The sequence below is a fragment of the Pseudopipra pipra genome, chromosome 4, assembly GCF_036250125.1.
Source record: "Pseudopipra pipra isolate bDixPip1 chromosome 4, bDixPip1.hap1, whole genome shotgun sequence".
Classification (NCBI taxonomy): Eukaryota; Metazoa; Chordata; class Aves; order Passeriformes; family Pipridae; genus Pseudopipra; species Pseudopipra pipra.
In genome coordinates this window covers 25,027,610-25,042,675 of record NC_087552.1, presented here as the reverse complement: position 1 = coordinate 25,042,675, position 15,066 = coordinate 25,027,610, and the positions used below count along the sequence as shown (strand labels likewise).

Here is a 15,066-nt window from a genome sequence, read left to right as displayed (position 1 = left end):
TTAAACCTGGAATCATGAAACTTAATTTATTACATATTTTAAGAGAAAAGTATTATCAGAGGTGTTGGTATATGGTGTTCTCCATCACCAAGTCTTGCTCATGATCCCATGCAAAGCCCATTTCAAGCCTGCCAGTGTAGACTGGCGTAGCTGCTGCCTTCTCCAGATCATGATTTAGAGTTTTGTTTGGCTGACCAACATGCATGCTGTCTGTCTGATTAACTATTTTCTGATTTCAACAGGGCCCAGTCAGACAAAGATGGAGTCAAACTTCTTTCTGTGAAGACAACTTCTCCTGAGACTGGTGAGCATTTCCTCTCTGTGTATATCTGTCTCCTTCTCTGAGTTCAGAGAAGAGCAGTTTTTGGGATGATGTTTCTAATAGGAAAACCAGCTTTAGTTCCTGTCAGGTCAAAGTCAGTGCAAACAATTCCTCCACAGTGCAAATCCTCAGACTGGGATCCTGCAGTTTAGCTGCACAGTCTGTGCTGTTGGTATTTGGGAGTGAGAAGTATGACTGGTTTAGGGAAAATATTTTTTTAAAATCATTGATGGTACATGATCTACAACCAGGCTTGTTCAGGAGTAACAATGATCAAGGTATTTATCAGCTAGATCTGGCTGTACAAGGAAGTTTGAAGACTATTAATATCCCAGGGGTCAAAAGGTTTGGGAGTCAGTGCCCTATGTAAACAAGGCTCTGTCAGAGTTGGGTTAAGCAGCCTGTACTCAGTCAGCCCTGTACTCAGCCACCCTTTGTATTAAAAATCCTACACTCATTGCAAATTCCTCTGTCCTGGTCTTCAGTTTTTTACAAAATATATGGTAATAAAGCCTAAAGGAACAGAGGTTATTGATAATATGCACAAAACAAAGCAAAATCTCAAAGCAAAGACATGGATGCAGCTATAGGTTCTGCAAGAAATGGAGTAGCACAAAATAAGACTGAGGCAGAACAAAATTCTAACTAATCTGATTCACAGATATTCAACAAATAAATAAAATCAAACCCCTTATGGTAGAGGTAGTGATGGTGAAACTGCCCAGCTTCACCCTACGCTTCCTCAGCCATGTAGGTCCCACCTCATTTGCAGAAGTCCTTCCAGAAAAAGGGTCTCTTACTTTCTACTGTTTAGGTATAAAACTCTTCTTTGTTTTTAAGGGTTTTGGCCATGTGTTTCTCCTAGTGACATTTCCGAGGCTGACCAATAGCTGCTCTCTCCTTTTGTCTGAATCCTTGGGAAGTCCTCTGAAATACAGCGCTTTGTCTGAACTATCCTCTACTTGCTGGAGAGGCACAGTTTGGACTCTCCAGCCTTCTCTGCAACTCCCAGAAGCTTTTGTGCAATCCAAAAGACCCACATGGCATCTCTTGCAGGCCTTGAAACAAACCAGAGTCGTGCAAGGTCCCTATAACCTCGCCGATACTGAGCAGCATGGTAGGAGGCTAGAGGAGCAGAAGGGCCTACTCCATCACAGGATGCATCATCCTGCCCCACTGCACTTAAGTGACTGCATTTCAGAGCTTTGTGATTTGGGAAATTATTAATCTTAGTTTTGGGGTGGTTTTTTTAGTATTTGTCTTTGGGAATGGTCTTCTAGCTTTATTTTGAGTACAGAGTTGAGTATATACTTTCCTAAATTAATATTTTATTTTTTTGTAATCTGAATGAAGTCAGAAACTTATTCATAGACATTTTTTGATTGATTCTGCCCTCATGCCCTTTCAACAACAAAAGAATTCCATTGTCAGCAGCAGAATTGTTTGTGTTTTTCAGCAGAGAAAATAAGAAAAGTTGCAGGTTCTTTTTTTTTTTTTTCCCACAAGATGAACTCTGGTGCCTGTTAATCAGCCACTAGTTCACCAAGTATCTGAATATCTTTCATCCAGAGTATGCTTGATATTCTTTTTTACTGAAGTAGGATGTGTACGTGCTATAATAAGAAGGTATGAGTCATAAGCACTTAGAAGACAAGATTCTTGCCCTCTCCTCATTAATACAATTCATATTTAAACTAACTGCCATTTTCTCTCACATTCTTACATCATTATATGTTTCAAAATTAAACATGCTTTCACAGAAAGTGAAATCCTGGTTTTGCCCAGGTTTTTAGAGTCACTTTACATCTTAAATTAAAAGCACTCTGACAGAAGGTCCTGTTTCTTACAGAAATATTTGTCACTCATGCAGGTATTTTCAAAGATGGTATTTTCAAAGATGTTAGGTGCCTGCCCATTTGAATCAGATTTACTTGCTTCCTTAAAAGCTTGGGCATAAAGGCAAGTGTTTCTTATGGTATAGATAGACTCGAGAGCTGTCTGACCTGTGGTCCTTCTTACGACTGCTGACAACAATTGCACTGCATAAAACTTCTTTAAATGGGTTCTTCTTTTTCCTTCATCCAGCTGTTTACAAAGTGTGTGTTGTGGCCTCCTCTGATTGCATGTACCAACAAAACGACAAAAAGTTGTGATTCAAAAGACTAAAGCTAGGGAGTTCTTTAGAGCAACCTTAACTTTACAGGTAGATCTACATCGTCCTCTATCAATAGGCTGCTCAGGTGCCTAAGCTCAAGCATATATACAATGAAGTTCTGCTTTGACATGTATTCAAATTAAGCTCTATTATAATTATACATTATATTTTTTTAGTTTTTACTTTTCATTCCAAACAGAAGATTTTGAGATTATATAATTGTGTTTAAAAAGTGTAAAGAAACCCCATATATACTGAACAAATAAGGATATGACCTACAAATTGTTCAAGCAAGCAACCTAGATAAACTTCTTCTCAGGGTTGTGCATGATATACCTTGATCAAGAGTTATGATGCGTTTAATCTTGCCTTATTTTATCTATCTAAAAGCTATGCCAGCTGCACATAGTTGAAAGAGATGTATGTGTCCAGAGGGCTATTTATCCTGTCTGTCTTGGATATGTACCTTGAGCTGGAATGAGCTGACCTATGGCAGTCCACTGACTACTGAAAGATCCTATTTTAGGACTTCTAAAATTAACTTCTGAATATAAAATGAAAGAAATAGAAAAGGCTCCATTTTCAGGAGCACAGCTGAATTAAATTTAATAAAGAATATTATTTCAAATACCTGTAATTAATGTGAAAGAATACAGGAAAACAATAGTTGTCAATTAATCCTGGACTAAAATAATGGTTTTTAATAGAGTAGTATCATCAGGAACACTAGGTAAAATAGAGCTTTAATATTCTCACTTTTTAAAACTCTTCTCAGAAAGATGGAATTGCTGATGCTTTGAGCTCTAAGGTAGAACTGGTTGTGCCTTAGAATTTATGTAAAGTAAAAACAACAGACAGAGAAAACTAAACACCTTGAATTTTTCATGCACATTTGTCAGTGAACTGCAATGCCTGATGCAAGATAAGTGCCTGTAGTTGCCTCTTGAAAACTGCTTGGTTAAAAAGGCTCAGGATATTGAATCATCTCAAAAGTTTTACACTAATATACAAATGCAAGACTTATGGCAGCCATTTCATGTTGACTCTAGAGGTAAATTTAGGGTGACCCTCCCTAGGGAGAATAAATGGTCTTCTACAATACAGAGTTCTAGAAAATCTACCTGCAAAAATATTTCTTATTTGAGGTTCAACATAGCTCACAGAACTGCACATTTGGCTTTTCAGTGATAGATATATTTCCTGAGAATATAAGATGAAGGGTTCTAATTGATGACTAAGAGATCAATACCATCATCCATGGTGTTAAAGTATTGGCTGTCTTGAAAACAGACCTAACTTTTTATGTAAGGGTTCTTGCGTGTTACACTGAAAAACCAGTAAAGGTATTAATCACCTATTTTGGACTCATGAAGAATGCTGAGGGATGGAAATTCCTCAGGTACAGAAAGGTTGCGGTAAGGCTACTCCATACAGATGAACGATGTGTGATAGAAATATTGATACTTAAGTAACAACTTGACAATTTTCTTTTATGGCCCTTGCCTGGAGTACCCATTCTAGAGCATGTAAAAGGTACATAGTAGCAGCACACCAGTTGGGTATTCAATATAAAGTCCATAGGAATGTGCAGGTAACATAACATTTCAGAGTTGTTCAGTATAATTCTGGCACCTAAGCATAAGCTGATTCATTAGGGCATGATTTCTAACCAGAGTGAGCTCTTTTGAGATAATAGGGTAGGATATGACCTGCAGGGGTATTGCCTGTTCTACACTGAATTTTCTGAAAGGATATTCAAGATGTCAAAGCTTGGTGTCAATGTGGTTCAGATTTTGGTGATGCACCTGGAGTGGAAGGTGGCTGGAAAAGGATCCCTGGTATGTTTGCATTATGGCTTCCCAAGGTACTCACTGTGGACAAAAATGAAAATTCAAGTGTTGCTACTAAACAGAGCTGTGAAAATGTGCCAGGCAAACATGGATATTTGAGGAGACACCTAACCTCTCACATGAAAACCACCTTTAACATTGTAATCACATTGGAGAAAGGGATCAGTCAACACCTAGAGGTGTTCTCAGATGGCAGTGCAGTACAAAATAGCATGAACCGAGGATGCAGAAGAACTTGCATTCCCCATATGCTCCACATCTCTTCCAAAAACTGCTATTGTTCAACAGTAATCATGACCTTACAGCTGTTATCTCTTACTTCAACTGGCTCTACCTCCTCTCTGATTTTCATAACACGTCTTGGGCGCATCCCTTGCACAAGATGAGCTGCCTACCTTGAAGATATATGGGATTTCATGGCATAGATTAGTCGGACCCTAGAACTTCAGCCTATTTGAGATGACCATACTTTTTGCCTGTATCATTCCTCCAGACTTCCTGCTTTTCCAAAGTCTTCTTTGTAAAGGCTTTGAGAATTCCCAACCTTCCACATCAGAGGCTGGTGACTCTATTATACATAGTGACCAAACACCATAATCATCCCAGAACAATGAAAAACCCCTTGCTCTCATTCAGCAAAAAAACTTGCCTTGGTCACTGGAGTGCAAATAAAGTTCAGCATCCCTCAAGACAACCCAGTGTGGTGCTCGGCTTTGGACTTGGAAAATGCTGTGATCTTCTGAAACAATGTAGTTGAATGACAGTATCAGCGTCCCTGCTTTCAGTGAATCTCCAAGTGCTGAGACTGTTTAACTGTTCTGCCTCACACATCAAACACATGATGTGGTTTTGGTATAATGGGACAAATTGGGAGCTGGTTCCTGCTATGCTGAGTACATCTGAGCATGGACTATGGCATTTAAGGAGGTAAGAAATCTTTGCATTTTACCTCATTAAGGGCTCAACCCACAGAAATTTACCCCTGCCAGGGGGCATGGTTCTGTAGTGGGCCATAGGGTTTCTCAACCTGCATTGGGACTTTCATCTCTTTCTCATTGTGTCTAGTATCCAGGTGGATGCCTGTGGAGCAGTTGAAGAAGCCGAATTCCCAGGTGAGGCACTCTGTCATTGAAAATTCCCTTCCCTCTTCCTCTCACTTGCAAGATGAGCAACACAGGTGAGCAAAGAGCAGTCTTCTGGCATGCTGTGTGCTTAGGAACCGTAAGAGAGGGTGTTTCTACTAATATGAGGATATGATATTGATTATTTGTTTTTCCTATTATGAGATGTTGCTTCAGTGCCTTACTTTTTTTTCCCCTGCAGATAGGAAACCTAGAAGCTGCTTCATAGAAAAGGATCCCCTTACAACAGAGAGAAAAATCAAGCACCTTCTTCTCTTTCCTTCTCTTTCTCATTTTCTGACACTATATTTTTTTAACCTTGTATTGTATAATAGCCTGAAGTTGTGTTTTCTGTCTTCACAGAAACTGAAGAATAAACTTTCTCAGCTTTTGCAGCTCACGGTTGGAGTCTGTGTTTACTTGCACCACAAAGATCTGACTGCACACCCTTCCAGCTAAAATTTTTGGACAAAACTGTAGTCAAAGGCATTAAATAGCACATGCTTCCTTCTCTATTTCTAATTCAGTTTGTGAACGGTGCATATTTTCAAGGGGTTTTAAAGAAGTCTCTTACAGTCAGACTGCTGAGGGTCAAGTCATGTTTCCATTTGTGAAGCATTTGTTAACTTTCCAGCCTGCAGTTTTCTGAGATGCACCTTGTGAAGGAGCCTCCTCCCACTCGTTGCTCCCCATTGAGCAGCAATTGCCTTCCTGTCCCTCACCTGGACATCTCTGCACACTCCCTCTCTGTCATGGTGAGCTGTACAGATCCTTCTGTCCCACTGACAGTGGTGAGGAGCAGTTTGCAGGGCTGTGGGGGAAGTGTGTGGCAGGGGAGTGCTGCAGCACGTTGCAGGTGCTGGACCCACTGGCCCACAATAAACGCAGCCACTGCACCCAAGCGTTGGTTCCCACTTAAGGCTGTTCTCCAGCATCTGTAATGCACCTCTCAGTCTTTTAGTTCAGCACGGTAAAAATAGGCATTTTGATTCCTCTCTCTGCAGAGGTAGTTTTATACTTTTGTAAAAGATAGGCTTCTGCAATCAGATTTTATTAAAAGCTCACTTTAATTTTTTGCTCTGAACCTGATTGCCACTTATGAGCAATTTCTCAGCAGCAGATATTACAATGAAATAACAGCACAACTCATTTTTTCTTACAGACAATGTAATCTGAGATGCAGTACAACCTATTTTTTATGTCAAAGATTGTTTTTTTATCCTTTTTCTTCCAGCTTTCCCAGTAATGTCAGAGGGCTTTGCTCAGGTCAAAGACTTTCTGTACTTATAGTACTCATTTTGTACTCTCTTTTTGTCATGATGTTCTGCAGTGTATGTGTATTCTGAATAATATATTCAGATTCTTAATCAAATGGGGGGGGAGGGACAAATTACAATAAGATTAATACAATAGCCTTCCACAACGGTGAGACAAAGAAATGTTTGTTTCAATGCTTCAAAACTGATTTTATACAATGTGTAATTTCAGCTGATTGTGCCCATTACTTATTCACTGGCATCATAATAGTTGGAAATGAGTATATTTATGAGTGGAAAATCGAAACAAATACTACACAAGTGAAATTTTAATTAGGAAGAAAACCCTGCATTTTCACTGCAGTACTATTTCTTTCCTGGTTATCATTTAGCTTTGCAGATCTGTGCACTCAGTCTACTTTCCATGGACTTGAAACAAATACTTTGAAGGATGAGGAGTTATGAATACAAAATTTTCCTATTGTATCTTCCTTATCTTTATCCTTCTACAGCATGACTGCATTTTAGAGGAGGATGTATGCAGTGTATATTGGATTGGGCCCAGTGCCTGGGTTGCTGATCCACTGGGGTGAATCGATGGGCAAGGCTGCAGCATAAGTCTTTCAGGGGTGACATGTGGAAGGCTGTGTGTATGAAAGACCAGTGCTGTATTGCTGCTAGAGCACCATCTCCTTTAATATTGAAGCTGAGAAACAATGATCTGAGCCAGCTCTACCTGCTCAGATCCTGGATCTGTGTAGCCCCAAATCCTGTCACTGAGGGTGGCTATCATGAGATGTGAAGGGAAGGATAACAAATAGGAAAGGAGTACATTAATGAGTCCTCCACCATAGCCTTCCGCAGCCTGCGGCTTAGAGACGTCCTGAATCAGATGTTGTGTCTTTGGTGTTTCATAGTTTTCAGTGGCTTCTAATTCCATGGATTTGTCTTGTCCACTGGGATATCTCCAGCCTCCTGTGGCAATAAGCTGAACAGTGTAACTACAGATCTATCTGCATTTTATCACAGTAGTGCTTAGAGACTTCATGGTGCCTATGTCTTTGTGTTTGCCATCCAGTTTCAGACAAAAATCAACAAACAGGTGCAACTCTGGAGAATGAGAGGGAAAATAAAGAGTGTAATGGAAGAGTTTGTTTGACAGCTGAAACTTCCATGTCAGTATCAATCTGATTTCATTTTCCAAATATTCTGCCTAAGGCCTCTTTCTCAAACTGTGAATCATTTCTTTCAGTTTTTGTAGAAGCACGTGATATTTATGAGGTTGGCTTCTCACTGCCCTCTGCCAATCTATCTGAGTCCACAACTCCTCCTTCATCAGGAGAGGTGACACAAGGCAGGACCACAGGTAAAAGGGGTCACATTACACTTGTAGTTCACAGCACTTTAACTGCACCAAATACTGTCTTCCGGTTCCCTTCGTCTCCCATTTTTCTGTGTTCACTCACTTATCAAAGTAGACAAATTCACAATGAATTTTCAACCTATTATTAAAAAGTTATTGCCATAGAACCTTTCCAATTGGATCAATCAACACCTTCGTGCAAGATGTTGAATAACTGTATAGTGAGAAGCTGATGGTTCAAGTCTCTCTTGAGACCTTTCATCCCCTAGCACACCACACTAGATTTTGTGTATCATCCTTCCCTAAACGCCTAAGCCAGAATAAATAAAAGACAATATTCACTGATAATGTGCAGCAATTTTGCTCTTGTTGATATATTTTGCATAACTATATCTCTTTCAATGGTGGCCTCAAGTTCTGCCAGGGGAGGTTTAGACTGGAAATTATGGAAATTTCTTCACAGAAAGTATGGCAAAGCATTGGAAGAGCAACCAGGCTGTCCAGGGCAGTGGTGGAGTCACCATTCTTGGAACTGTTAAAAAAATATGTGGATGAGGCATTTGAGGACACAGTTTAAAGTGAACATGGTGGTGTTGCTGGGCTGATGGTTGGACTTGATGATCTTAAAGATCTTTTCCAACCTTAACAATTCTATGATTCTGTGACAGCCTTCAAGGGATTCAGGTAATCTATCTAGACTGGTTGAGCACCTCCACTCCACCGTGTATTTTCTTAATCAGCAAACAATTCACTGTGAAATAATTTCTTCATTCTATTAAAAATATCATCTGTTTTAACAAAGTACTAAACACAAGTATTTGATTTCCATTTCCCTTATGGGTAGCAAAGTTCAATTTTGGTAAGTGATGGTTTGGGGGCAAGTTTGGGTTTTTTGTTCTTAAAATTTGTTTCTGTCAGTTATAAGGTTGCTTTGAGACCAATAAAGGTGTCTTCCCACTTGCAGCTAACCTGAACATTCTTCTTGGTTTTCTGTTTGGATTGCAACTGGATATTTAGTGGAATATCAAACTACTGAGTCTGGACTCCAGAATATTTTGTACACCTCTCTGTGCAGTCTCAAGGCACACTGTAGCTCTGTATCTAAACCTGTGCACTACCTTTTTATTCTTGAAGAGACAATGTATTGTGTGACCACTTCCTCTCCAGTATATAATTGTTATCTCTTCATCACTGAATTGTTGGTTGGCATTGATGATTACAGGACTTATGATGCAAATATCTTAAGACACATTTGCAACCATGGAGTGGCAACAACTCGGTTTTGTGTCAGAAGTCTTGCAGGCTCCTGCCCTTCTGGAAGTGCAATGGCAAAGAAATGTAGAGCATCCCTGCCTGCTTCAAACCCTCATCAGACAGACACTGATATTGTATGGGAACATCAACCCTGGCAATAGTTTGTGGCGGTTCACTGTTTCAGGGATAATGTGTATAGCACCAGGAAATGCAGACAGGGAGTGTGTCTGTGTGCTGCAGCCACAGGGTCTGCAGTAAGGCAGACTCACCCCTCCTGGCCTGACCACTGCTGCTGGCAGGTACCACTCAAGTAGTCTGACTTCTGCAGCCAGCACTGCCTCACTCGTTCCACACTCTGATCCAAAGTCTATTGGCATAAATGGGATGTTATCCAGGGAGCTATGTTGAATCTGGAGCCTCCTCTTAGACATGCTGTTTTCCTATGGTGCAAAGTATCGACCTTCCATGTAAGTCTGACTGCAGAACAATCAGCTGAGAGTGGAACTGCTAACAAAGTATTGATATTTATTACCACTACTGAATATTATCTTCTCCATGTTATTTCTCAATAATTATTTCTCATGATATATTTCTCAATTAGTTTCTGCTACACCTTCTTTTTTGAACAATCTTGTCAATTTGTCACTTTTATGCCCTATTAAGTCTTCTATTTCCGCATATTGAACAAGGAAAGTAAAAACTTGCGGAAGGAAAAATAAATAAAATTAAAATTAGAAAAAAGAGAGATGTCTTGAAAATCTCATTCTTTTGTTGGTATAAAACTGTACAGTATTTGAACTTGTTCACTTTAGCTTTTCAAAACAAGATTTTTATCTAACAAAAACACTTCACCTATCAAAAATATATGTTGTTAAAATGTTTCTTTTTCTTTTCTAACAGAAACTTGTGCTTTTCTTTTCTCTACCTGAAATTTAATATCATCAGAACTTCGGAAGCTCTAACTTAGCAACACTTTAAAAAGATTGTAAAATAATTTTGTTCAAAATTGAACACTTGGGAAGCGAACATCATTCCGGCACATTATTGATGAACAGTTTTCCACAGATACCAAGTTCTACTTATCTCCAAAAAGCTGCACTAAATAAAGAGCCTTTTTCTTTACGGTGAAGAAAAGCTGTTCAAAAACTGTTTATGAGTCTTTTCCATTTTCTTCAGGAGAGCAACAATTTAATTTGGCTACTAATTATTTAAGTGCCTAATCAGATAATTTTTTAGAATCCTAATTTGTATTACAATTTGCAACCCCAGGCTATAGATCATATAAAACTTTTTAATACATATTCACCTCTCCTAGAATGTAATACATCACTTTCTTGCCTCTCGTGTGTGTGTGTGAGGCATTAAATTGTCTCCTGCAGGTGAGCAGAAAGGCAGAAGACAGTTTCCTGGAGGCGTTTGGGTTTTCCCACCCTTGTATGTATTTCCATGGGGCTCTGTCCACTCTGGGAATGCCATTCCCTGTTCATCTCCATGTACAAATCTCTGAAAAAAAAAAAAGAATTCCACTGCCGTTCCTGGGATGCATGTTTGGAAATAGGACATCTGTAAACACATTGTCATCTTGAGGCTTATTTTTCTGCCTGGAACTGCTGGTAATGGTTCTGCTCCTCTGGGGAAGGAGGAGTAAGAACTGTGTGTAATCCCTGACAGAAGTTCATAAAGGTTCATTTTCCCGCTGTGGAGGAACCAAGCTGATGTCAGCATTGTTGGCAAAAATTAATTTTATAGTTGTATCTTCTTATTTTTATAATTTCATGTTCTAATCCTGGTTATAAATTAATTAAAGTTTTTTTTGTTTTCAAACCTCTTGAGCACTCTCTTGGAAATACTTTGTAGTAGTAGGGGAAATAAGCTATAAAACAGAAAGAGTGATAAAAACCTATTGCATGGACAGTTTTTGCTGATTAAGTAAATCTGACAAGGAGACTAGTGGTCAGTGATGTGTTCGTGCTAGACTCATTGGTCCTTTTATCTTTACATGTTTAACTAATACAAATATATTTTCTGTTTCTTAGGAGAGCACTCATCTCAAGGGAAGAATAAAACTCGGCAGCTCTTCGCATCTCAGCAATAAATTTGTAAGTTTGTAGCCCTAGTCTTACATCCACTAACGTTAGTGTTTGTTAGTCTCTCTAATACTTTTCAGTCTCAGTATGTGCCATGTAACTAAACAAAAAGGTTAAAAATAAAAAAAATAAAATGAGTAATGACTTTAGTTGGTAACAGCCTCAAGGAAAAACAGCTTAAACAAAGCTCGACTTGAGCATACCATCATGACCAGAGAGCCAGGCCAGTGGAGGGGGAAGCTGCCACCTCACCTCTTTATAGGCAGAGCATGTGACTTAAACTGTTCAGCATTTCCTAGGTGTACTTCCCTGGGTGAATTTTCTTTCTGTTTGTGTGAGAAGTAAGAGATTTTTAAAGGTAGTTACCTGTAAAAAAAAAAAAAAAAGTAATTTGGTATCCAGAATTTTTTTGCTCCTTTTTTTTTTTCCATGAAAAATCTGTATCTTTTTCACTTCATGCAAATGCCAGTACTTTTATTGAGGTTGTTTATTATGGCTTGAAATCCTTGGTGGTTAACATGCATGGCAGGTGTTGGATGGTATTTTTATGTGTGAGAGGGCGAAGACCATCAGAGCACCCCTGAAATCCACTGTTTGTGATGTGGGTGCTGCATTTTCCTTCATGCACGAAGCTTTCTCAGGCACCACAGAATCCACTTCCCATGGAGTTTCTTCCATCACTTGTGGTGAAATGGGGTCTTTTGCTGAGGGTGAGAGAAGGAAGCAGGTGTGGGAAGGGCCCTTTAGCCCGGGTAGGGCAGGGAGGTTGAGGAGAAGGATGGCCTGAGGACCTGAGTGTCACAGCATATGTGGGATGGACCAGAGAGAGGCAGCTATGTTGGGCTCAGACAAAGCACAGTCTGCCACCATCACTTTAGAATGAAGCCCCTCCAGAATGGATCCCATCACCCTCCACTGAGAAATATCTGGTTGACCAGAAATGTGAAGAACGTCTTTCATTTTTTTGACCTATTCTTATGCCCCCCGGATGAAGAAACTGAGCTTTCCCAATGCTAGCAGTAAGGACAAATTAACCTCCTTTTTTCTTCAATTAGAGCAAGAAAATGAAATTTTGCCTACATTACTGAAAACCCACAGGTGGTTCTGTTTGTGTGGGGGCAGGACAGTGGCCTGGACAGTGGATTTAATCCTGATTGCCTACCCAAATCAGATTTATTCCATGCCTTCCATTTTAGCTTACTCTTATGTTTCTAAATATGTTACCTGGAATAATAATGTATAGATACTGTTGTCATTTCAGATGTGAAACAGCCTGTTTTATCACAATGTGCAGGAATGTACCACCAAAATTGCAGTTCCATGGGAAATGTGGACCAGCTGAAGCTTTTTACCAGACAGGACACTTGTGTTAATGACCAGCTCTTGATTTCTCAAGTGTCTTCTGTCCCTTCTGGAATATGTAATTTTTTTGAAGGCTTAATAACTGGTATATCATATGTATTTATTATTTTCACATATAGTAAAAGCAGGGAAACAAGGTTGACGAGAATGTAAAAATCAGGTGGTTTACATAGTACTTACTAAAAATGTTTTCTGCACATACAGGGAGGAATATGTCGGCATACTTTGTTGAACTTATAGTACCTAGGGTTCTTTCAATTGTATGTAGCAAAATACAAACAGGGCCTGACCCTTGAAACAGTACTGGGCAAATAGCCACTATGAAAATTAATTCAGTGATTTCCATGAGACTCCTCACTGTAGCACATGCTTTGCTTGTCATAAATGTTTACAGGGTGGGATGCCTGGGTGGAATGCTGAAGTGTGTGCTTTTTTCTGTTAAGGGGGGAATATACCTTGCACTGAGGCTCTTTGAAGTTCTGTAAATTACTGAATATGATCCTTGTAATGTAACAGGCAACATAGTTTATTTTCACCTGTTCCTTGGCTAATTGCATTATGTGTGCTACAAATATGACTTCTATATAGCCTGGGGCACGCTGTGGGAATCAGCAAGACAAGCAATTTTACAGATGAACCTTCTTCCCTGTGTTCTGAGTAATGCGTGGGATTCCTGTAGGTTACTGAATAACTCTGGAAGTTTAAGGAGTGTTTCAAGTGCTCATTAAAGACACTCTTAACTTGTACAGAGCTGGCAATTCCAAAATATCAAGTAGTGCTTATACCTGCATGTATCCTACTTTTCTAGAACTATAAATGTTTGAAAATTATATTACTGTGAGCATCTCCTCAGTTTGAATCCCTCGATTCTTGTTAGTGTCCCAAGAACTTCCGTTGCTTTATTGGGGAATGGAAAGAAGACAGCTGGTGGCCTAAGGGCAGGACCAAGATTCAGAATGATGATCTACATTTTGATATCTATTGATACAATGCTTTTGAGAAACTTCTCTCTCCAATTCCCTTTGCTGAAATTTTAAAACTTACCTACCAGTATGGTAAGAGATTGAGCAGAATTATTAATTCATGTTTATATACAAATCTCAAAATGGTACATTTCCCTGTGCTTGACCATTGCTCTTACACTTTGGTGGGTCTAATAATTCTCTTTCTTAGCGGCACCATGAGAAATATCTGATGAACCTCTGTAAAAGATGGGGAACAAACAAGTGTCCTCCATGCTGCAGCTGAACTTATGTGGTTCATTCAGGTATTCCTGAATCACTTGGGTTCCTCAGAAGCAGAGAAGTCTTGGATACCTACTTTGGAAAGGTCAGGCCATCTAAAATATGCTAGTTGGCATCTGCAGCTATTCAGATTCCTGATTGATGAAGTTTTCCTCAATAAGAGCAATCATTGTGGATTGATTTTCATGTTGATTAAAAAAAAATATTTTGTAACATGTTGCATCATAGTAAAAGGACAGTAGAAAAAAGCAGAGAAAGATTGTGAAATATACATTTGTGTGTGTGTGCAAAATTTGTTCAGAAACTACCACAGTGTGTCAAGAAAAAAAATTAACTGCCTATTAAAAGTTATTATCTTTATTAAGTGGCTATTCTTTTTGTCTTTGCAGAAATGCAATCCATTACCCATACCTAGTGCAACTGTTGTCCATCACTCTGCACTCCTAAAGCGCAGAGTGAGTTGAACTCTTTACAATGAGCCTAGAGAGCAGACATTAGATAATCTGGGCATAATGGTGGCAGGGACACCACGAAACCTTGCAGGAGGCATGCTGGGAGTGGCAAGTAGAAACATCCTCGTTACAGTCAGTGATGGGGAGAGAGCGAGGCTCTCTGCAAATCTTGGTACTGGAAAAGTGAAAATCACCAAAACTGTGGAAGGTGTTCAGACTTTTCATGATAAGGGGCATGGCAGAGTACCAAGTTCTCATCAGAAGGCTGGGAAACGTCTCTCAAAGGAACTGGCTTGTGTGAGTGTGTATGAAGTAAAAGAGGAGAGTTTGGTGGAGGGTAGAAATGAAGCAAACCTGAGATCCTCTTAACCCCTGAAATGACAAAACTTGTCATAAAGGGAAACATATGACCTTCCATTCTTGTTAAGAATCAGGAGGAAGGGGAAGCAGCAGCACCATCAGGATACTTCCCTTTCCAAAACCCCCAAAGGTTTTTGTGGTTTTGGAATGACTCCAAACCATTGAAGAGGAGTGAACCATTTAACTTCACACCTGTGCACAGTAGAGAGAGGCATAAAGCACATCAGTCTCACTGGCTCG

General features: G+C 39.5%; 1 protein-coding gene across 4 annotated transcripts in view; it reads left to right on the top strand.

The window, feature by feature from the left end:
* EMCN (endomucin) overlaps positions 1-14,374 on the top strand; it is a 55,929-nt gene extending 41,555 nt beyond the window's left edge. The window contains exons 10-13 of one of the 4 annotated variants that reach the window (XM_064651991.1): positions 243-304; positions 7,957-8,070; positions 11,358-11,420; positions 12,670-14,374. In XM_064651991.1, coding sequence (XP_064508061.1) covers positions 243-304; positions 7,957-8,070; positions 11,358-11,416 — 235 coding nt within the window. In that variant the 3' untranslated portion in view covers positions 11,417-11,420; positions 12,670-14,374. Of the gene's footprint in view, positions 1-242; positions 305-1,162; positions 5,971-7,956; positions 8,071-11,357; positions 11,421-12,669 lie in introns of those variants that run through there. The other 3 variants (XR_010430051.1, XM_064651992.1, XM_064651994.1) reach the window with 3 other exon arrangements.
* Positions 14,375-15,066: the final 692 nt, after the last annotated feature.